The sequence below is a fragment of the Scyliorhinus canicula genome, chromosome 6 (genome assembly GCF_902713615.1).
Source record: "Scyliorhinus canicula chromosome 6, sScyCan1.1, whole genome shotgun sequence".
In the NCBI taxonomy this organism is placed as follows: Eukaryota; Metazoa; Chordata; class Chondrichthyes; order Carcharhiniformes; family Scyliorhinidae; genus Scyliorhinus; species Scyliorhinus canicula.
The window spans coordinates 224,070,723-224,095,877 of NC_052151.1; the positions used below are offsets into that span (position 1 = coordinate 224,070,723).

The 25,155-nt window shown below is 49.6% G+C and overlaps 1 protein-coding gene across 1 annotated transcript in view; it reads left to right on the forward strand.

Moving 5' to 3' along the window:
- Positions 1-1,060: 1,060 nt before the first annotated feature.
- Positions 1,061-25,155, forward strand: part of LOC119968056 (mediator of RNA polymerase II transcription subunit 12-like) — a 64,769-nt gene continuing 40,674 nt past the window's right edge. Inside the window, exons 1-3 of the mRNA XM_038801155.1 lie at positions 1,061-1,192; positions 22,090-22,253; positions 22,363-23,146. Coding sequence (XP_038657083.1) covers positions 22,139-22,253; positions 22,363-23,146 — 899 coding nt within the window. The 5' untranslated portion in view covers positions 1,061-1,192; positions 22,090-22,138. The remainder of the gene's footprint in view (positions 1,193-22,089; positions 22,254-22,362; positions 23,147-25,155) is intronic.

Here is a 25,155-nt window from a genome sequence, read left to right on the forward strand (position 1 = left end):
GTCAGTCGGGGGGGGGGGGGGTGAGTGTGTCAGTCGGGGGAGAGAGTGTGTCAGTCGGGGGGGGGGGTGAGTGTGTCAGTCGGGGGGGGGGGGTGAGTGTGTCAGTCGGTGGGGGGGTGAGTGTGTCAGTCGGGGGAGGGGGGGTGAGTGTGTCACTCGGGGGTGTGGGTTGAGTGTGTCACTCGGGGGGGTGGGTTGAGTGTGTCACTCGCGGGGGTGGGTTGAGTGTGTCAAGCAGGGGGTTTCAGTGAGTGTGTCAGTTGGGGGGGTTTCAGTGAGTGTGTCAGTTGGGGGGGGTTTCAGTGAGTGTGTCAGTTGGGGGGTGAGTGTGTCAGTTGGGGGGTGAGTGTGTCAGTTGGGGGGTGAGTGTGTCAGTTGGGGGGTGAGTGTGTCAATCGGGGGGGTGAGTGTGTCAGTCGGGGGGTGAGTGTGTCTGTCGGGGGGGGGGGGTTCAGTGAGTGTGTCAGTTGGGGGGTGAGTGTGTCAGTTGGGGGGGGTGAGTGTGTCAGTCGGGGGGGTGAGTGTGTCAGTCGGGGGGGTGAGTGTGTCAGTCGGGGGGGTGAGTGTGTCAGTCGGGGTGGTGAGTGTGTCAGTCGGGGGGGTGAGTGTGTCAGTTGGGGGGTGAGTGTGTCAGTCGGGGGGGGGGGTGAGTGTGTCAGTTGGGGGGAGGGTGAGTGTGTCAGTCGGGGGGGTGAGTGTGTCAGTTGGGGGGGTGAGTGTGTCAGTTGGGGAGGGTGAGTGTGTCAGTTGGGGGTGAGTGTGTCAGTCGGGGGGTGAGTGTGTCAGTCGGGGGGGTGAGTGTGTCAGTTGGGGGGGTGAGTGTGTCAGTTGGGGGGGGTGAGTGTGTCAGTTGGGGGTGAGTGTGTCAGTCGGGGGGTGAGTGTGTCAGTCGGGGGTGAGTGTGTCAGTCGGGGGGGTGAGTGTGTCAGTCGGGGGGGGGTGAGTGTGTCAGTCGGAATCTGCTCCAGTCCGCGATGAGCTGGATTTGAATGTGACATCAGCGGGGAACATTCCAGCTGTGGCTGCCAGTCGGGAAATGAAAAGCAGCTGTTTGTTTACACCCAGGTCTGGGAAGCAAAGGAATTCCATCAGGAAACGTCCAGAATTCCCAACCAGAGGGAGAAAGAAGGGAAGGAACCGCACCCGAGAGAGAGCGAGACAGATAGACACATCGCATATACTCGTCACTTGTGTGAGTACACAGGCCTGCCCACAATCACCATCCATTCACTATTAAAGGAGTGTTCCTTCACACCCAGGCTCTCTCACACACTGAAATCACTATTAAAGGAGTGTTCCTTCACACCCGGGCTCTCACACACACTGAAATCACTATTAAAGGAGTGTTCCTTCACACCCGGGCTCACACACACTGAAATCACGATTAAAGGAGTGTTCCTTCACACCCGGGCTCACACACTGAAATCACTATTAAAGGAGTGTTCCTTCACACCCGGGCTCACACACACTGAAATCACTATTAAAGGGGTGTTCCTTCACACCCGGGCTCACACACACTGAAATCACTATTAAAGGGGTGTTCCTTCACACCCGGGCTCTCACACACACTGAAATCACTATTAAAGGAGTGTTCCTTCACACCCGGGCTCACACACACTGAAATCACTATTAAAGGGGTGTTCCTTCACACCCGGGCTCTCACACACTGAAATCACTATTAAAGGAGTGTTCCTTCACATCCGGGCTCACACACACACTGAAATCACTATTAAAGGAGTGTTCCTTCACACCCGGGCTCACACACACTGAAATCACTATTAAAGGAGTGTTCCTTCACACCCGGGCTCACACACACTGAAATCACTATTAAAGGAGTGTTCCTTCACACCCAGGCTCACACACACACTGAAATCACTATTAAAGGGGTGTTCCTTCACACCCGGGCTCACACACACTGAAATCACGATTAAAGGAGTGTTCCTTCACACCCGGGCTCACACACACTGAAATCACTATTAAAGGGGTGTTCCTTCACACCCGGGCTCTCACACACACTGAAATCACTATTAAAGGAGTGTTCCTTCACACCCGGGCTCACACACACTGAAATCACTATTAAAGGGGTGTTCCTTCACACCCGGGCTCTCACACACTGAAATCACTATTAAAGGAGTGTTCCTTCACACCCGAGCTCACACACACACTGAAATCACTATTAAAGGGGTGTTCCTTCACACCCGGGCTCACACACACTGAAATCACTATTAAAGGAGTGTTCCTTCACACCCGGGCTCTCTCACACACTGAAATCACTATTAAAGGGGTGTTCCTTCACACCCAGGCTCACACACACACTGAAATCACTATTAAAGGAGTGTTCCTTCACACCCGGGCTCTCACACACTGAAATCACTATTAAAGGGGTGTTCCTTCACACCCGGGCTCACACACACACTGAAATCACTATTAAAGGAGTGTTCCTTCACACCCGGGCTCTCTCACACTGAAATCACTATTAAAGGAGTGTTCCTTGACACCCGGGCTCACACACACTGAAATCACTATTAAAGGAGTGTTCCTTCACAACCAGGCTCACACACACACTGAAATCACTATTAAAGGAGTGTTCCTTCACACCCGGGCTCACACACACACTGAAATCACTATTAAAGGAGTGTTCCTTCACACCCGGGCTCACACACACTGAAATCACTATTAAAGGAGTGTTCCTTCACACCCGGGCTCACACACACTGAAATCACTATTAAAGGAGTGTTCCTTCACACCCGGGCTCTCACACTGAAATCACTATTAAAGGAGTGTTCCTTCACACCCGGGCTCACACACACTGAAATCACTATTAAAGGGGTGTTCCTTCACACCCGGGCTCACACACACTGAAATCACTATTAAAGGGGTGTTCCTTCACACCCGGGCTCACACACACTGAAATCACTATTAAAGGGGTGTTCCTTCACACCCGGGCTCTCTCACACACTGAAATCACTATTAAAGGAGTGTTCCTTCACACCCGGGCTCACACACACACTGAAATCACTATTAAAGGAGTGTTCCTTCACACCCGGGCTCACACACACTGAAATCACTATTAAAGGAATGTTCCTTCACACGTGGGCTCACACACACTGAAATCACTATTAAAGGAGTGTCCCTTCACACCCAGGCTCTCACATACTGAAATCACTATTAAAGGGGTGTTCCTTCACACTCGGGCTCACACACACACTGAAATCACTATTAAAGGAGTGTTCCTTCACACCTGGGCTCACACACACTGAAATCACTATTAAAGGAGTGTTCCTTCACACCCAGGCTCACACACACTGAAATCACTATTAAAGGGGTGTTCCTTCACACCCGGGCTCACACACACTGAAATCACTATTAAAGGAGTGTTCCTTCACACCCGGGCTCACACACACTGAAATCACTATTAAAGGAGTGTTCCTTCACACCCGGGCTCACACACACACTGAAATCACTATTAAAGGAGTGTTCCTTCACACCCGGGCTCACACACTGAAATCACTATTAAAGGAGTGTTCCTTCACACCCGGGCTCACACACACTGAAATCACTATTAAAGGAGTGTTCCTTCACACCCGGGCTCTCACACACACTGAAATCACTATTAAAGGAGTGTTCCTTCACACCCAGGCTCTCTCATACTGAAATCACTATTAAAGGGGTGTTCCTTCACACCCGGGCTCACACACACACTGAAATCACTATTAAAGGAGTGTTCCTTCACACCCGGGCTCACACACTAAAATCACTATTAAAGGAGTGTTTCTTCACACCCGGGCTCTCACACACACTGAAATCACTAATAATGGAGTGTTCCTTCACACCCGGGCTCACACACACTGAAATCACTATTAAAGGAGTGTTCCTTCACACCCGGGCTCTCACACTGAAATCACTATTAAAGGAGTGTTCCTTCACACCCAGGCTCACACACACACTGAAATCACTATTAAAGGAGTATCCCTTCACACCCGGGCTCACACACTGAAATCACTATTAAAGGAGTGTTCCTTCACACCCGGGCTCACACACACTGAAATCACTATTAAAGGAGTGTTCCTTCACACCCGGGCTCTCACACACACTGAAATCACTATTAAAGGAGTGTTCCTTCACACCCAGGCTCTCACATACTGAAATCACTATTAAAGGGGTGTTCCTTCACACCCGGGCTCACACACACACTGAAATCACTATTAAAGGAGTGTTCCTTCACACCCGGGCTCACACACACACTGAAATCACTATTAAAGGAGTGTTCCTTCACACCCGGGCTCACACACACACTGAAATCACTATTAAAGGAGTGTTCCTTCACACCCGGGCTCACACACACACTGAAATCACTATTAAAGGGGTGTTCCTTCACACCCGGGCTCTCACACACACTGAAATCACTATTAAAGGAGTGTTCCTTCACACCCGGGCTCACACACTGAAATCACTATTAAAGGAGTGTTCCTTCACTACCGGGCTCACACACTGAAATCACTATTAAAGGAGTGTTCCTTCACACCCGGGCTCTCTCACACACTGAAATCACTATTAAAGGGGTGTTCCTTCACACCCGGAATCACACACACTGAAATCACTATTAAAGGGGTGTTCCTTCACACCCGGGCTCTCTCACACACTGAAATCACTATTAAAGGAGTGTTCCTTCACACCCGGGTTCACACACACACACTGAAATCACTATTAAAGGAGTGTTCCTTCACACCCGGGCTCTCTCACACACTGAAATCACTATTAAAGGTGTGTTCCTTCACACCCGGGTTCACACACACACACTGAAATCACTATTAAAGGGGTGTTCCTTCACACCCGGGCTCACACACACTGAAATCACTAATAAAGGAGTGTTCCTTCACACCCGGGCTCACACACACTGAAATCACTATTAAAGGAGTGTTCCTTCACACCCGGGCTCACACACTGAAATCACTATTAAAGGAGTGTTCCTTCACACCCGGGCTCTCACACACTGAAATCACTATTAAAGGGGTGTTCCTTCACACCCAGGTTCACACACACACACTGAAATCACTATTAAAGGAGTGTTCCTTCACACCCGGGCTCACACACACTGAAATCACTATTAAAGGAGTGTTCCTTCACACCCGGGTTCACACACACTGAAATCACTATTAAAGGAGTGTTCCTTCACACCCGGGCTCTCACACTGAAATCACTATTAAAGGAGTGTTCCTTCACACCCGGGCTCTCTCACACACTGAAATCACTATTAAAGGAGTGTTCCTTCACACCCGGGCTCTCTCACACACTGAAATCACTATTAAAGGGTGTTCCTTCACACCCGGGCTCACACACACACTGAAATCACTATTAAAGGAGTGTTCCTTCACACCTGGGTTCACACACACACACTGAAGTCACTATTAAAGGAGTGTTCCTTCACACCCGGGCTCACACACACTGAAATCACTATTAAAGGAGTGTTCCTTCACACCCGGGCTCTCTCACACACTGAAATCACTATTAAAGGAGTGTTCCTTCACACCCGGGCTCACACACACTGAAATCACTATTAAAGGGGTGTTCCTTCACACCCGGGCTCTCTCACACACTGAAATCACTATTAAAGGAGTGTTCCTTCACACCCGGGCGCTCTCACACACTGAAATCACTATTAAAGGAGTGTTCCTTCACATCCGGGCTCTCACACTGAAATCACTATTAAAGGAGTGTTCCTTCACACCCGGGCTCACACACACACTGAAATCACTATTAAAGGTGTGTTCCTTCACACCCGGGCTCACACACACACTGAAATCACTATTAAAGGAGTGTTCCTTCACACCTGGGTTCACACACACACTGAAATCACTATTAAAGGAGTGTTCCTTCACACCCGGGCTCTCTCACACACTGAAATCACTATTAAAGGAGTGTTCCTTCACACCTGGGTTCACACACACACACTGAAATCACTATTAAAGGAGTGTTCCTTCACACCCGGGCTCACACACACTGAAATCACTATTAAAGGAGTGTTCCTTCACACCCGGGTTCACACACACTGAAATCACTATTAAAGGAGTGTTCCTTCACACCCGGGCTCACACACACTGAAATCACTATTAAAGGAGAGTTCCTTCACACCCGGGCTCTCACACTGAAATCGCTATTAAAGGGGTGTTCCTTCACACCCGGGCTCACACACACTGAATCACTATTAAAGGAGAGTTCCTTCACACCCGGGCTCTCACACTGAAATCACTATTAAAGGAGTGTTCCTTCACACCCGGGCTCACACACACTGAAATCACTATTAAAGGCGTGTTCCTTCACACCCGGGCTCACACACACTGAAATCACTATTAAAGGAGTGTTCCTTCTCACCCGGGCTCTCTCACACACTGAAATCACTATTAAAGGAGTGTTCCTTCACACCCGGGCTCACACACTGAAATCACTATTAAAGGAGTGTTCCTTCACACCCGGGCTCACACACACACTGAAATCACTATTAAAGGAGTGTCCCTTCACACCCGGGCTCACACACTGAAATCACTATTAAAGGAGTGTTCCTTCACACCCGGGCTCACACACACTGAAATCACTATTAAAGGAGTGTTCCTTCACACCCGGGCTCTCACACACACTGAAATCACTATTAAAGGAGTGTTCCTTCACACCCAGTCTCTCACATACTGAAATCACTATTAAAGGGGTGTTCCTTCACACCCGGGCTCACACACACACACTGAAATCACTATTAAAGGAGTGTTCCTTCACACCCGGGCTCACACACACACTGAAATTACTATTAAAGGAGTGTTTCTTCACACCCGGGCTCTCACACACACTGAAATCACTATTAAATTAGTGTTCCTTCACACCCGGGCTTACACACTGAAATCACTATTAAAGGAGTGTTCCTTCACACCCGGGCTCTCACACTGAAATCACTATTAAAGGAATGTTCCTTCACATCCGGGCTTACACACACTGAAATCACTATTAAAGGAGTGTTCCTTCACACCCGGGCTCACACACACACTGAAATCACTATTAAAGGGGTGTTCCTTCACACACTGGCTCACACACACTGAAATCACTATTAAAGGAGTGTTCCTTCACACCCGGGCTCACACACACTGAAATCACTATTAAAGGAGTGTTCCTTCACACCCGGGCTCACACACACTGAAATCACTATTAAAGGAGTGTTCCTTCACACCCGGGCTCACACGCACTGAAATCACTATTAAAGGAGTGTTCCTTCACACCCGGGCTCACACACACACTGAAATCACTATTAAAGGAGTGTTCCTTCACACCCGGGCTCACACACACTGAAATCACTATTAAAGGAGTGTTCCTTCACACCCAGGCTCACACACACACTGAAATCACTATTAAAGGAGTGCTCCTTCACACCCGGGCTCACACACTGAAATCACTATTAAAGGAGTGTTCCTTCACACCCAGGCTCTCACAAACTGAAATCACTATTAAAGGGGTGTTCCTTCACACCCGGGCTCACACACACACTGAAATCACTATTAAAGGGGTGTTCCTTCACACCCGGGCTCACACACACACTGAAATCACTATTAAAGGAGTGTTCCTTCACACCCAGGCTCTCACAAACTGAAATCACTATTAAAGGAGTGTTCCTTCACACCCGGGCTCACACACACAATTAAATCACTATTAAAGGAGTGTTCCTTCACACCCGGGCTCACACACACACTGAAATCACTATTAAAGGAGTGTTCCTTCACACCCAGGCTCACACACACACTGAAATCACTATTAAAGGAGTGTTCCTTCACACCCAGGCTCACACACACACTGAAATCACTATTAAAGGAGTGTTCCTTCACACCCAGGCTCACACACACTGAAATCACTATTAAAGGAGTGTTCCTTCACACCCAGGCTCACACACACTGAAATCACTATTAAAGGAGTGTTCCTTCACACCCAGGCTCGCACACACACTGAAATCACTATTAAAGGAGTGTTCCTTCACACCCGGGCTCACACACACACTGAAATCATTATTTAATGAGTGTTCCTTCACACCCGGGCTCTCACACACACTGAAATCACTATTAAAGGAGTGTTCCTTCACACCCGGGCTCACACACACACTGAAATCGCTATTAAAGGAGTGTTCCTTCACACCCAGGCTCACACACTGAAATCACTATTAAAGGAGTGTTCCTTCACACCCGGGCTTACACACACTGAAATCACTATTAAAGGAGTGTTCCTTCACACCCGGGCTCACACACACTGAAATCACTATTAAAGGAGTGTTTCTTCACACCCAGGCTCTCACAAACTGAAATCACTATTAAAGGGGTGTTCCTTCACACCCGGGCTCACACACACACTGAAATCACTATTAAAGGGGTGTTCCTTCACACCCGGGCTCACACACACTGAAATCACTATTAAAGGAGTGTTCCTTCACACCCAGGCTCTCACACACTGAAATCACTATTAAAGGAGTGTTCCTTCACACCCGGGCTCACACACACACTGAAATCACTATTAAAGGAGTGTTCCTTCACACCCAGGCTCACACACACACTGAAATCACTATTAAAGGAGTGTTCCTTCACACCCAGGCTCACACACACACTGAAATCACTATTAAAGGAGTGTTCCTTCACACCCAGGCTCACACACACTGAAATCACTATTAAAGGAGTGTTCCTTCACACCCAGGCTCGCACACACACTGAAATCACTATTAAAGGAGTGTTCCTTCACACCCGGGCTCACACACACACTGAAATCATTATTTAATGAGTGTTCCTTCACACCCGGGCTCTCACACACACTGAAATCACTATTAAAGGAGTGTTCCTTCACACCCGGGCTCACACACACTGAAATCACTATTAATGGAGTGTTCCTTCACACCCAGGCTCACACACTGAAATCACTATTAAAGGAGTGTTCCTTCACACCCGGGCTTACACACACTGAAATCACTATTAAAGGAGTGTTCCTTCACACCCGGGCTCACACACACTGAAATCACTATTAAAGGAGTGTTCCTTCACACCCGGGCTCACACACACTGAAATCACTATTAAAGGAGTGTTCCTTCACACCCAGGCTCACACACTGAAATCACTATTAAAGGAGTGTTCCTTCACACCCGGGCTTACACACACACTGAAATCACTATTAAAGGAATGTTCCTTCACACCCAGGCTCACACACACTGAAATCACTATTAAAGGGGTGTTCCTTCACACCCGGGCTGACACACTGAAATCACTATTAAAGGAGTGTTCCTTCACACACTGGCTCACACACACTGAAATCACTATTAAAGGAGTGTTCCTTCACACCCGGGCTCACACACACTGAAATCACTATTAAAGGAATGTTCCTTCACACCCGGGCTCACACACACTGAAATCACTATTAAAGGGGTGTTCCTTCACACCCGGGCTCACACACACACTGAAATCACTATTAAAGGAGTGTTCCTTCACACCTGGGTTCACACACACACACTGAAGTCACTATTAAAGGAGTGTTCCTTCACACCCGGGCTCACACACACTGAAATCACTATTAAAGGAGTGTTCCTTCACACCCGGGCTCTCTCACACACTGAAATCACTATTAAAAGGAGTGTTCCTTCACACCCGGGCTCACACACACTGAAATCACTATTAAAGGGGTGTTCCTTCACACCCGGGCTCTCTCACACACTGAAATCACTATTAAAGGAGTGTTCCTTCACACCCGGGCGCTCTCACACACTGAAATCACTATTAAAGGAGTGTTCCTTCACATCCGGGCTCTCACACTGAAATCACTATTAAAGGAGTGTTCCTTCACACCCGGGCTCACACACACACTGAAATCACTATTAAAGGGGTGTTCCTTCACACCCGGGCTCACACACACACTGAAATCACTATTAAAGGTGTGTTCCTTCACACCTGGGTTCACACACACACACTGAAATCACTATTAAAGGAGTGTTCCTTCACACCCGGGCTCTCTCACACACTGAAATCACTATTAAAGGAGTGTTCCTTCACACCTGGGTTCACACACACACACTGAAATCACTATTAAAGGAGTGTTCCTTCACACCCGGGCTCACACACACTGAAATCACTATTAAAGGAGTGTTCCTTCACACCCGGGTTCACACACACTGAAATCACTATTAAAGGAGTGTTCCTTCACACCCGGGCTCACACACACTGAAATCACTATTAAAGGAGAGTTCCTTCACACCCGGGCTCTCACACTGAAATCGCTATTAAAGGGGTGTCCCTTCACACCCGGGCTCACACACACTGAATCACTATTAAAGGAGAGTTCCTTCACACCCGGGCTCTCACACTGAAATCACTATTAAAGGAGTGTTCCTTCACACCCGGGCTCACACACACTGAAATCACTATTAAAGGCGTGTTCCTTCACACCCGGGCTCACACACACTGAAATCACTATTAAAGGAGTGTTCCTTCTCACCCGGGCTCTCTCACACACTGAAATCACTATTAAAGGAGTGTTCCTTCACACCCGGGCTCACACACTGAAATCACTATTAAAGGGGTGTTCCTTCACACCCGGGCTCACACACACACTGAAATCACTATTAAAGGAGTGTCCCTTCACACCCGGGCTCACACACTGAAATCACTATTAAAGGAGTGTTCCTTCACACCCGGGCTCACACACACTGAAATCACTATTAAAGGGGTGTTCCTTCACACCCGGGCTCACACACACACACTGAAATCACTATTAAAGGAGTGTTCCTTCACACCCGGGCTCACACACACACTGAAATTACTATTAAAGGAGTGTTTCTTCACACCCGGGCTCTCACACACACTGAAATCACTATTAAATTAGTGTTCCTTCACACCCGGGCTTACACACTGAAATCACTATTAAAGGAGTGTTCCTTCACACCCGGGCTCTCACACTGAAATCACTATTAAAGGAATGTTCCTTCACATCCGGGCTTACACACACTGAAATCACTATTAAAGGAGTGTTCCTTCACACCCGGGCTCACACACACACTGAAATCACTATTAAAGGGGTGTTCCTTCACACACTGGCTCACACACACTGAAATCACTATTAAAGGAGTGTTCCTTCACACCCGGGCTCACACACACTGAAATCACTATTAAAGGAGTGTTCCTTCACACCCGGGCTCACACACACTGAAATCACTATTAAAGGAGTGTTCCTTCACACCCGGGCTCACACGCACTGAAATCACTATTAAAGGAGTGTTCCTTCACACCCGGGCTCACACACACTGAAATCACTATTAAAGGAGTGTTCCTTCACACCCGGGCTCACACACACTGAAATCACTATTAAAGGAGTGTTCCTTCACACCCAGGCTCACACACACACTGAAATCACTATTAAAGGAGTGCTCCTTCACACCCGGGCTCACACACTGAAATCACTATTAAAGGAGTGTTCCTTCACACCCAGGCTCTCACAAACTGAAATCACTATTAAAGGGGTGTTCCTTCACACCCGGGCTCACACACACTGAAATCACTATTAAAGGGGTGTTCCTTCACACCCGGGCTCACACACACTGAAATCACTATTAAAGGAGTGTTCCTTCACACCCAGGCTCTCACAAACTGAAATCACTATTAAAGGAGTGTTCCTTCACACCCGGGCTCACACACACTGAAATCACTATTAAAGGAGTGTTCCTTCACACCCGGGCTCACACACACACTGAAATCACTATTAAAGGAGTGTTCCTTCACACCCAGGCTCACACACACACTGAAATCACTATTAAAGGAGTGTTCCTTCACACCCAGGCTCACACACACACTGAAATCACTATTAAAGGAGTGTTCCTTCACACCCAGGCTCACGCACACTGAAATCACTATTAAAGGAGTGTTCCTTCACACCCAGGCTCGCACACACACTGAAATCACTATTAAAGGAGTGTTCCTTCACACCCGGGCTCACACACACACTGAAATCATTATTAATGAGTGTTCCTTCACACCCGGGCTCTCACACACACTGAAATCACTATTAAAGGAGTGTTCCTTCACACCCGGGCTCACACACACTGAAATCGCTATTAAAGGAGTGTTCCTTCACACCCAGGCTCACACACTGAAATCACTATTAAAGGAGTGTTCCTTCACACCCGGGCTTACACACACTGAAATCACTATTAAAGGAGTGTTCCTTCACACCCGGGCTCACACACACTGAAATCACTATTAAAGGAGTGTTCCTTCACACCCGGGCTCACACACACTGAAATCACTATTAAAGGAGTGTTCCTGCACACCCGGGCTCACACACCCTGAAATCACTATTAAAGGAGTGTTCCTTCACACCCGGGCTTACACACACTGAAATCACTATTAAAGGAGTGTTTCTTCACACCCAGGCTCTCACAAACTGAAATCACTATTAAAGGGGTGTTCCTTCACACCCGGGCTCACACACACACTCAAATCACTATTAAAGGGGTGTTCCTTCACACCCGGGCTCACACACACTGAAATCACTATTAAAGGAGTGTTCCTTCACACCCAGGCTCTCACACACTGAAATCACTATTAAAGGAGTGTTCCTTCACACCCGGGCTCACACACACACTGAAATCACTATTAAAGGAGTGTTCCTTCACACCCAGGCTCACACACACACTGAAATCACTATTAAAGGAGTGTTCCTTCACACCCAGGCTCACACACACACTGAAATCACTATTAAAGGAGTGTTCCTTCACACCCGGGCTCACACACACTGAAATCACTATTAAAGGGGTGTTCCTTCACACCCAGGCTCACACACACTGAAATCACTATTAAAGGAGTGTTCCTTCACACCCAGGCTCGCACACACACTGAAATCACTATTAAAGGAGTGTTCCTTCACACCCGGGCTCACACACACACTGAAATCATTATTTAATGAGTGTTCCTTCACACCCGGGCTCTCACACACACTGAAATCACTATTAAAGGAGTGTTCCTTCACACCCGGGCTCACACACACTGAAATCACTATTAATGGAGTGTTCCTTCACACCCAGGCTCACACACTGAAATCACTATTAAAGGAGTGTTCCTTCACACCCGGGCTTACACACACTGAAATCACTATTAAAGGAGTGTTCCTTCACACCCGGGCTCACACCCACTGAAATCACTATTAAAGGAGTGTTCCTTCACACCCAGGCTCACACACACTGAAATCACTATTAAAGGAGTGTTCCTTCACACCCGGGCTCCCACACACACTGAAATCATTATTTAATGAGTGTTCCTTCACACCCGGGCTCTCACACACACTGAAATCACTATTAAAGGAGTGTTCCTTCACACCCGGGCTCACATACACTGAAATCACTATTAAAGGAGTGTTCCTTCACACCCGGGCTCACACACACTGAAATCACTATTAAAGGAGTGTTCCTTCACACCCAGGCTCACACACTGAAATCACTATTAAAGGAGTGTTCCTTCACACCCGGGCTTACACACACACTGAAATCACTATTAAAGGAATGTTCCTTCACACCCAGGCTCACACACACTGAAATCACTATTAAAGGGGTGTTCCTTCACACCCGGGCTGACACACTGAAATCACTATTAAAGGAGTGTTCCTTCACACACTGGCTCACACACACTGAAATCACTATTAAAGGAGTGTTCCTTCACACCCGGGCTCACACACACTGAAATCACTATTAAAGGAATGTTCCTTCACACCCGGGCTCACACACACTGAAATCACTATTAAAGGGGTGTTCCTTCACACCCGGGCTGACACACTGAAATCACTATTAAAGGAGTGTTCCTTCACACCCGGGCTCACACACTGAAATCACTATTAAAGGAGTGTTCCTTCACACCCGAGCTCACACACACTGAAATCACTATTAAAGGGGTGTTCCTTCACACACTGGCTCACACACATTGAAATCACTATTAAAGGAGTGTTCCTTCACACCCGGGCTCTCACACACACTGAAATCACTATTAAAGGAGTGTTCCTTCACACCCGGGCTCACACACACTGAAATCACTATTAAAGGGGTGTTCCTTCACACCCGGGCTCTCACACACACACTGAAATCACTATTAAAGGAGTGTTCCTTCACACCCGGGCTCACACACACTGAAATCACTATTAAAGGGGTGTTCCTTCACACACTGGCTCACACACACTGAAATCACTATTAAAGGAGTGTTCCTTCACACCCGGGCTCACACACACTGAAATCACTATTAAAGGAGTGTTCCTTCACACCCAGGCTCGCACACACACTGAAATCACTATTAAAGGAGTGTTCCTTCACACCCGGGCTCACACACACACTGAAATCATTATTTAATGAGTGTTCCTTCACACCCGGGCTCTCACACACACTGAAATCACTATTAAAGGAGTGTTCCTTCACACCCGGGCTCACACACACTGAAATCACTATTAATGGAGTGTTCCTTCACACCCAGGCTCACACACTGAAATCACTATTAAAGGAGTGTTCCTTCACACCCGGGCTTACACACACTGAAATCACTATTAAAGGAGTGTTCCTTCACACCCGGGCTCACACACACTGAAATCACTATTAAAGGAGTGTTCCTTCACACCCAGGCTCACACACACTGAAATCACTATTAAAGGAGTGTTCCTTCACACCCGGGCTCCCACACACACTGAAATCATTATTTAATGAGTGTTCCTTCACACCCGGGCTCTCACACACACTGAAATCACTATTAAAGGAGTGTTCCTTCACACCCGGGCTCACACACACTGAAATCACTATTAAAGGAGTGTTCCTTCACACCCGGGCTCACACACACTGAAATCACTATTAAAGGAGTGTTCCTTCACACCCAGGCTCACACACTGAAATCACTATTAAAGGAGTGTTCCTTCACACCCGGGCTTACACACACACTGAAATCACTATTAAAGGAATGTTCCTTCACACCCAGGCTCACACACACTGAAATCACTATTAAAGGGGTGTTCCTTCACACCCGGGCTGACACACTGAAATCACTATTAAAGGAGTGTTCCTTCACACACTGGCTCACACACACTGAAATCACTATTAAAGGAGTGTTCCTTCACACCCGGGCTCACACACACTGAAATCACTATTAAAGGAATGTTCCTTCACACCCGGGCTCACACACACTGAAATCACTATTAAAGGGGTGTTCCTTCACACCCGGGCTGACACACTGAAATCACTATTAAAGGAGTGTTCCTTCACACCCGGGCTCACACACTGAAATCACTATTAAAGGAGTGTTCCTTCACACCCGAGCTCACACACACTGAAATCACTATTAAAGGGGTGTTCCTTCACACACTGGCTCACACACATTGAAATCACTATTAAAGGAGTGTTCCTTCACACCCGGGCTCTCACACACACACTGAAATCACTATTAAAGGAGTGTTCCTTCACACCCGGGCTCACACACACTGAAATCACTATTAAAGGGGTGTTCCTTCACACCCGGGCTCTCACACACACACTGAAATCACTATTAAAGGAGTGTTCCTTCACACCCGGGCTCACACACACTGAAATCACTATTAAAGGGGTGTTCCTTCACACACTGGCTCACACACACTGAAATCACTATTAAAGGAGTGTTCCTTCACACCCGGGCTCACACACACTGAAATCACTATTAAAGGAGTGTTCCTTCACACCCGGGCTCACACACACTGAAATCACTATTAAAGGAGTGTTCCTTCACACCCGGGCTCACACACACTGAAATCACTATTAAAGGAGTGTTCCTTCACACCCGGGCTCACACACACTGAAATCACTATTAAAGGAGTGTCCCTTCACACCCGTGCTCACACACACTGAAATCACTATTAAAGGAGTGCTCCTTCACACCCGGGCTCTCACACACACTGAAATCACTATTAAAGGAGTGTTCCTTCACACCCGGGCTCACACACACTGAAATCACTATTAAAGGGGTGTTCCTTCACACCCGTGCTCACACACACTGAAATCACTATTAAAGGAGTGTTCCTTCACACCCGTGCTCACACACACTGAAATCACTATTAAAGGAGTGTTCCTTCACACCCGGGCTCTCACACACACTGAAATCACTATTAAAGGAGTGGTCCTTCACACCCGTGCTCACACACACTGAAATCACTATTAAACGAGTGTTCCTTCACACCCAGGCTCACACACTGGAATCACTACCGTGAACCCAGTGGCGATCTGTTTTATAGCAAGGTAAAAGAACAGTACAGGCCCTTCGGCCCTCCAAGCCTGTACTGGTCATGATTCCACCCTTGGCAAAATCCCTCAGCCCTTCCTTGTGCCGTATCCCTCTATACCCATCCTATCCATGTCAAGATGCCTTTTGAACGCCGTTAATGTATCTGCTTCCACAACCTCCCCTGGCAGCGCGTTCCAGGCACTCACCACCCTCTGCGTAAAAAACCTGCCTCGCACATCTCCTCTAAACTTTGCCCACGGACCATAAACCTATGCCCCCTGGTGACTGACCCCTCCACCCTGGGAAAGAGTGCCCGCCCATCCACTCTATTCATGCCCCTCATAATCTTGTATTAATTCTCTCCCAACGTTGGAGGCGATTGAGTCAGTACCATGTGATTAGAGAGTAATCTGTCTGAACTAATACGGGGTAAAAATGCTATTCTGGGCGGGTATGAATTGGTTCCCGAAGCATATTGGCAAACGTTTCAGAATTGAAGGAGACATCAGCACAGACATATGTTGAATTCGAAAGGGGGTAAGCAGAACAATTTTGATAGACGGGTGCGAGAATTGGGGGTTGCAAATACCCATGAGGCTTTGAGAGAGATCATTCTCTTCGGGAAATCAGCACGGTGGCCCCAAAGATGTGGAGGGTTGGTGAATTGGCCACGCTAAATTGCTCCTTAATTAGAAAAACAATTTCAAAATTCAATTCTCCGGAAGGAGTTTAAGAATTTCCTACCTTGGATAATAAGAACCCACGTTGAAGACCAGATGGTGAATACTGCCAGACAGGCAGCAATTATGGCTGACGATTCACAGCTCGTCCATGGATTTAAACCTTTGTTCCATCACACCCATACTTTGGAAAAGGATAGGAAGTGGGAGAGTGAGAGGGTAGCTGTAGCCACGGTAAAGAATGGATGGCTGGGAATACTCCGAGATCTCCCCCCTCAGACCAGGAAGGAAGGTACTGAGGGTGGAAGTGAGACTCTGAGGTATCACCATTGTAACAAGGTGGGACATGTTCATTCCGTGTGTTGGAAGTTACAAGGAAAGCCCATGGGAGTCGATAAGGAGCATTCTGAAAAGGGAATAAAAGTGGAGAATGCAGTGCAGACTGTAGCTTTAACTAGACTGAGGAGACCCGAGATTGGCACTGCTGTGGGAGCAGGGTGAGGAATGAGGCAGGTGAGAGATATGCAGGGTTTGTGTCTAAGGGGAAGATCACCCCATTTTCCTCAGCTGAGGTACCGAAACCCATAACTACCTGAAGTGGCACAAGGGCTACTTCCTTACTGGAGAAGGATTTGGTTTTCCCTCCAGAGAGTTCAATAAAAGCTAAGGTATTAGTGAATGGGATCGGAGGAGATTATATCTTAGTTCCATTGTATAAAGTGCAATTGGAGTGTGATTTAGTGTCAGGTTCAGTAGTTGTCAGGGCGATTAAGGAGTTACCAGTGGACGGAGTGGACTTACTATTGGGGAATGATTTGGCAGGAGTGAAGCTTTACCCGTGATTCCAGATTGTCCGAGGGAGGTACTGCAGACAGTGCATGAGACAACAACGGTTGGGCAATGTAGGAGTCACAAAGAAACCCACTGGATGTGAAATGGCTCAAAGACATTGACCATATCATCAAATCAAATGACAGTGGGAGTGAACCAGGTTCTCAGAGTTCCAGGGCCAAAGCTGACCAGAGGAAGGCGGAGCCCGAATTCGACAGTAATGACAGGGATGAAGAGTCGGACGAGAGATTGAGATGAGGAGGAACTACTTCTCGTCGAGGGTGGTGCATTTGTGGAACTCGCTGCCCCATAATGCAGTGGGGTCTGAGTCATCGAATGGGTCCAAGAAGGAGATAGATCTATTTCTGATTTTAAAACGGGTTAAAGGGATATGGGGAGCAGATAGGGAGGTGGATTTGAGACCAGGAAGCGATCAGCCATGATCTGATTGAATGGCGGAGCAGGCTCGAAGGGCTGAATTGACGACTTCTGCTCCTAATTCGTACGTTCCGATGAGAATTCTGAATCCGATTTTGGTTCAGATCATGAAGTAATTATAACCAGCTGTCACCAAATTAATCTTTCGCTCTCTGATCTTGAACAAATGGCAAGTAATCCTTCCAAAGCCGGGAAAACAGACAGCAAATGGGAAGAAGAAAGTGACTTTGACATTCCTAAATGTAATTTGTTGCAGACTCTTTCAGTAAACCCATTGCCACTCACTTCAGGCGTAAGTATTGCCCAGAACATGCCGGCTTTGAGGGAGAATATACATGATAGCAACGGCATCAGTTAATCAGGACGAGGACAGTAAGGGCTGTGAAGTGATACCAAGCCAACAGCTGGTTAACCCACGTCCTTTTAAAGGTCCACAGTGCCTCTTCAAGGGAAAGGAAGGAAGTAGTAAAGGGGATGAAGTAATCAATTCCATTTGAAAGTTCAGAGGAAAGATGAAGGAGAGACATGTCGTGATTCCGCCTCCCCATCTGTCAGCAACAAACCAGATGGTGTCGATAATGCGTTATTCCCCCTATTCTGAAGGTAAAGAGGAACAGTTGAAAATCTGGACAGCACAAAGTGTTTCAGTCCGTATCACTCAACGGAGATGGGGGGCTGCGATTACAAAAAGTTCGATAGCTGCACAACCAACAACGGTGGGTAGTCACGGAAAGTAACCACGCACAGGAAAAGAGAGACAGCAAAGATGGAGGGGTTGAAGAGTGTTAATTGGTTAAGAATGAAGGAAATATTTCCCTCAGATTGACAACACTACTTGCCGTTCCGTTGCAGTAGATCCTCGACAGTTTGATCAATGTCATTAGGCGATCAGAAAAGACTGACTGCGTTAGCCGAGAGGCAGATCTAATAAAGGTACAAAGAATATAGTAGGGCAGCGCGGTAGCACAGTGGTTAGCACAGTTGCTTCACAGCTCCAGGCTCCCAGGTTCGATTGGGTCACTGTCTGTGTGGAGTCTGCACATTCTCCCCGTGTGTGCGTGGGTTTCCTCCGGGGACTGGGAAGGGAACCTGCACAATGGGGATGGACCGAATGGAGATGCGTTTGTGATTTATGTCTTGCATACTTAATTTTAAAACCTTGAAGTTTAATTCCCAATGAATTGGCCCAAAAGGCTGTGCTCTGCCCAATAACAGGTGGTGATTGTTTCCTGTTCCGCTGGAATGTCTTTCAGAGTCTCTTGGTTTGCGTTTGGTTTGAGTTCTGATTCTGGCAGCGCTGCGGGGGCCGCAGCTAAGCCCCCCCCCCAAACGATCCGGCCGACTCTCTCCAGGAGGTCCCTGTGAGGGCCGACTCTCTCCAGGAGGTCCCTGTGAGGGCCGACTCTCTCCAGGAGGTCCCTGTGAGGGCTGACTCTCTCCAGGAGGTCCCTGTGAGGGCTGACTCTCTCCAGGAGGTCCCTGTGAGGGCCGACTCTCTCCAGGAGGTCCCTGTGAGGGCCGACTCTCTCCAGGAGGTCCCTGTGAGGGCTGACTCTCTCCAGAAAGCCTCTGCCTGCTGTTTTTCCAGTCACGACAGGAGACCGAAGACAAACCACCAACTGAAATCAGTTTGATGAGTCAGAAGGTGCCTCTCCCGAGGAAACTGTCAGCCATGCCGTGAACCAAAGACTTTCAACTGCACGCTTCCTGTGAAGAAAGCGTGCTAAAACCATCAACTGAGTCAACGTTCTTCACACCACTTCTGATTTTTACCCCTTTCTGTCCCTCTGTGTTTGTCTATCGTGTGTGTGTGTGTGTCTGTATATAGAGGGTAGGGCAGGTTAAAGTGGGGATTAGGTATTAGCTTATCAGTAACCAGTTGTACTAACATCATATTACATGATAGTTCTTATTCCTGTATACATTTACAAACCTGGTGACTGTAATTGTTGAACAGCCAAAGGCCAGATGTTGGGTATTTTTCAACAGAATTATTGGTTAATTCACTTGTGTTGTAACTCCAGGACGGGTGGGACTGGAACTGACCGCATACTAACCGGGAAAGTCGTAACTGTCATGGGTCAGTACTGAGGGAGTGCCGCACTGTCAGAGGGTCAGTACTGAGGGAGTGCCGCACTGTCAGAGGGTCAGTACTGAGGGAGTGCCGCACTGTCAGAGGGTCAGTACTGAGGGAGTGCCGCACTGTCAGAGGGTCAGTACTGAGGGAGTGCCGCACTGTCAGAGGGTCAGTACTGAGGGAGTGCCGCACGGTCAGAGGGTCAGTACTGAGGGAGTGCTGCACTGTCAGAGGGTCAGTACTGAGGGAGTGCTGCACTGTCAGAGGGTCAGTAGTGAGGGAGTGCTGCACTGTCAGAGTGTCAGTACTGAGGGAGTGCTGCACTGTCAGAGGGTCAGTACTGAGGGAGGGCCGCACTGTCAGAGGGTCAGTACTGAGGGAGTGCTGCACTGTCAGAGGGTCAGTACTGAGGGAGTGCTGCACTGTCAGAGGGTCAGTACTGAGGGAGTGCTGCACTGTCAGAGGGTCAGTACTGAGGGAGTGCCGCACTGTCAGAGGGTCAGTACTGAGGGAGTGCTGCACTGTCAGAGGGTCAGTACTGAGGGAGTGCTGCACTGTCAGAGGGTCAGTGCTGAGGGAGTGCCGCACTGTCAGAGGGTCAGTACTGAGGGAATGCCGCACTGTCAGAGGGTCAGTACTGAGGGAGTGCTGCACTGTCAGAGGGACTGTACTGAGGGTGTGCTGCACTGTCAGAGGGTCAGTACTGAGGGAGCCGCACTGTCAGAGGGTCAGTACTGAGGGAGTGCAACACTGTCAGAGGGTCAGTACTGAGGGAGAGCTGCACTGTCAGAGGGTCAGTACTGAGGGAGTGCCGCACTGTCAGAGGGTCAGTACTGAGGGAGTGCCGCACTGTCAGAGGGTCAGTACTGAGGGAGTGTGGCCACTCGCAAACCGGGAAGGTGGACAGCCCGATCTCTCTCTCGAGAACTCAGGGGGGGAACAGGGCAAACCGCTCCCACCACCCTACCCCACACCAGTAGAATGAAGACAATCTACAAACGAGACGGAGGGTCCTGGCAATGAGGGTAAAACGGTACCACTTAGCGGTGAGACCCCCAGTCAGAACCCCTCAAAACAAGACAATACAGGTGAACAGTGATGTAAATAATGCCGGGGCGAACTGCGACCCCTGTCACACACACACGCACACACGCAATCACACGCACACACACACACGCACACGCACGCACACACACACACGCACACACGCACACGCACGCACGCACACACGCACGCACGCACGCACGCACGCACACACACACACACGCACACACACACACACACACAGTAGCTGCCTGAGGCTCATGTGTTGCCTTGACTGTTGTGTCGATTATTACCGTTGCTTCCTGTACTTTTCGTGCAGTTTTCAATGCAAAATGCCAACAGAAATATTTATAAAAAATTACTGAGTTGTTACGGGGCAGAAAGAGGCCATTCGGCCCATCATGTCTCCACCTGCCCCATGATTTTCGACATCTCCATCTAATCTCCTCGTCGCCTTTTCCACCCAAGGGGAACATCGCAATCTCTCCAATCTATCCTCATAACTGAAGATTCTCATCCCCGAACCATTCTTGTCAACCTCCTCTGCTCTCTCTCCCGTGAGTTTGCCTCCTTCCTGTCGTGTAGCGCTCAGAACAGCGCACAATATTCCAGCTAAGGTTTAACTGGTGTGTTGTGTCAGTTCAGTATAACCTCCTCGCTCCTGTACTCTCTGCTCAATGATCGAAGCACATCTCTCCGGTGGCGAGAGAAGGTTTGCCGATGTTAATGCTGTCCCGTCTTTGTGCAGGATGGGATCGAGTCCCAGGGCCTGACTGGGTCGCAGGATAGATTCAAAGATGGCCGACACGCACATCTCCGCCATCGCGTCCGCTCCGCTCTCCGAGTCCCTCACAGACAGAAGGCCTTTAGCTCCACTCATGGATTCTGGCAATAAATCGTCCTCAGGCCTAGGTGAGTGTTTTGTATCGGGGGGGGTGGCTGGTGTTTGTGACTAGGGTCAGAGCAGAATATTAATTCAGACCCACGTCTCTCTCTCTTTCTCTCTCTCTCCCTCTCCTAGGAGCCCCCAAGCCTCCTGTCAAAACAAAGCCAACCGTCCCACCCAAACCGTCTGCTGCGAAGCCTCCCCTTGCCGAACTGCCATCGGTGCGCAAGGTGAACTCACTGGCTGGGCCCAGGCCCTACGGCGCCCCCGGAGCCCGCCCGCACCAGCCCGTCCGCCGCCCCTCCTCCTCTTCCATCTCGCCCTGCCCCTCCCCCACCTCGCCGCAGCCCCCCGCGTTGGCCGCCGGGCCCCCCACCCCTACCTCTGCGGCCCCCCCCTTGCTGGAGCTGCTGGCCGAGGCCATGAGGGGGGCGCCGCCCCAACCCACGGCCGGGCAGCCGCAGGCAGCGCCTCCCCAGGCCGGCCGGCCGGCGCCGCCCCCCACAGCCGAGCGGCCGGCCGGCAAGCCGGTCTTCCGGGTCAGGCCGGTGGCGGTACGCGGGCCGGGCAAGCGGTTCCCCGGCACCACGGTGGAGGAGATCCTGGCCAAAATGGAGGAGCCGAAGAGGGAGGGGGACGGAGGGCGGCGGCGGAGTCGCGAGCTCTCGGCCAGCGAGCTTTCCCCCCGCTTCGGCTCCACATCCTTCGCATTCTTCAACCGGGAGCCCGCTGGAGGGGTCTTCACCACGACAACCAGTGAGGGCAAGGAGAATCGTCCGTCCGCGCAAGCTCGCTCGCCACCAGCAGGCCCCAACTCCCAGCCGGCAACGCCGGAGATCGGAATCGAGGACAACACAGACGAACCCGGCACAGCCAGAGCTTCCCCACGGCAGGAAACACGGCCAACACCAACCAACGGGTAAGTGGGATAACTCCCTCTACACTGTCCCCATCAAACACTCCCTCCGCACTGTCCCCATCAAACACTCCCTCCACACTGTCCCCATCAAACACTCCCTCCACACTGTCCCCATCAAACACTCCCTCCACTACTGTCCCCATCAAACACTCCCTCTACACTGTCCCCATCAAACACTCCCTCCACACTGTCCCCATCAAACACTCCCTCCACACTGTCCCCATCAAACACTCCCTCCGCACTGTCCCCATCAAACACTCCCTCTACACTGTCCCCATCAAACACTCCCTCCACACTGTCCCCATCAAACACTCCCTCCACTACTGTCCCCATCAAACACTCCCTCCACTACTGTCCCCATCAAACACTCCCTCCACACTGTCCCCATCAAACACTCCCTCCACTACTGTCCCCATCAAACACTCCCTCTACACTGTCCCCATCAAACACTCCCTCCACACTGTCCCCATCAAACACTCCCTCCACACTGTCCCCATCAAACACTCCCTCCACACTGTCCCCATCAAACACTCCCTCCACTACTGTCCCCATCAAACACTCCCTCTACACTGTCCCCATCAAACACTCCCTCCACACTGTCCCCATCAAACACTCCCTCCACACTGTCCCCATCAAACACTCTCCGCACTGTCCCCATCAAACACTCCCTCCGCACTGTCCCCATCAAACACTCCCTCCACACTGTCCCCATCAAACACTCCCTCCACACTGTCCCCATCAAACACTCCCTCCGCACTGTCCCCATCAAACACTCCCTCTACACTGTCCCCATCAAACACTCCCTCCACACTGTCCCCATCAAACACTCCCTCCACTACTGTCCCCATCAAACACTCCCTCCACTACTGTCCCCATCAAACACTCCCTCCACACTGTCCCCATCAAACACTCTCCGCACTGTCCCCATCAAACACTCCCTCTACACTGTCCCCATCAAACACTCCCTCCGCACTGTCCCCATCAAACACTCCCTCCGCACTGTCCCCATCAAACACTCCCTCCGCACTGTCCCCATCAAACACTCCCTCCACACTGTCCCCATCAAACACTCCCTCCACACTGTCCCCATCAAACACTCCCTCCACACTGTCCCCATCAAACACTCCCTCCACTACTGTCCCCATCAAACACTCCCTCTACACTGTCCCCATCAAACACTCCCTCCACACTGTCCCCATCAAACACTCCCTCAACACTGTCCCCATCAAACACTCTCCGCACTGTCCCCATCAAACACTCCCTCCGCACTGTCCCCATCAAACACTCCCTCCACACTGTCCCCATCAAACACTCCCTCCACACTGTCCCCATCAAACACTCCCTCCGCACTGTCCCCATCAAACACTCCCTCTACACTGTCCCCATCAAACACTCCCTCCACACTGTCCCCATCAAACACTCCCTCCACTACTGTCCCCATCAAACACTCCCTCCACTACTGTCCCCATCAAACACTCCCTCCACACTGTCCCCATCAAACACTCTCCGCACTGTCCCCATCAAACACTCCCTCTACACTGTCCCCATCAAACACTCCCTCCGCACTGTCCCCATCAAACACTCCCTCCGCACTGTCCCCATCAAACACTCCCTCCGCACTGTCCCCATCAAACACTCCCTCCGCACTGTCCCCATCAAACACTCCCTCCGCACTGTCCCCATCAAACACTCCCTCCACACTGTCCCCATCAAACTCTCCCTCCGCACTGTCCCCATCAAACACTCCCTCCGCACTGTCCCCATCAAACACTCCCTCTACACTGTCCCCATCAAACACTCCCTCCACACTGTCCCCATCAAACACTCCCTCTACACTGTCCCCATCAAACACTCCCTCCGCACTGTCCCCATCAAACACTCCCTCTACATTGTCCCCATCAAACACTCCCTCCACACTGTCCCCATCAAACACTCCCTCTACACTGTCCCCATCAAACACTCCCTCCGCATTGTCCCCATCAAACACTCCCTCCGCACTGTCCCCATCA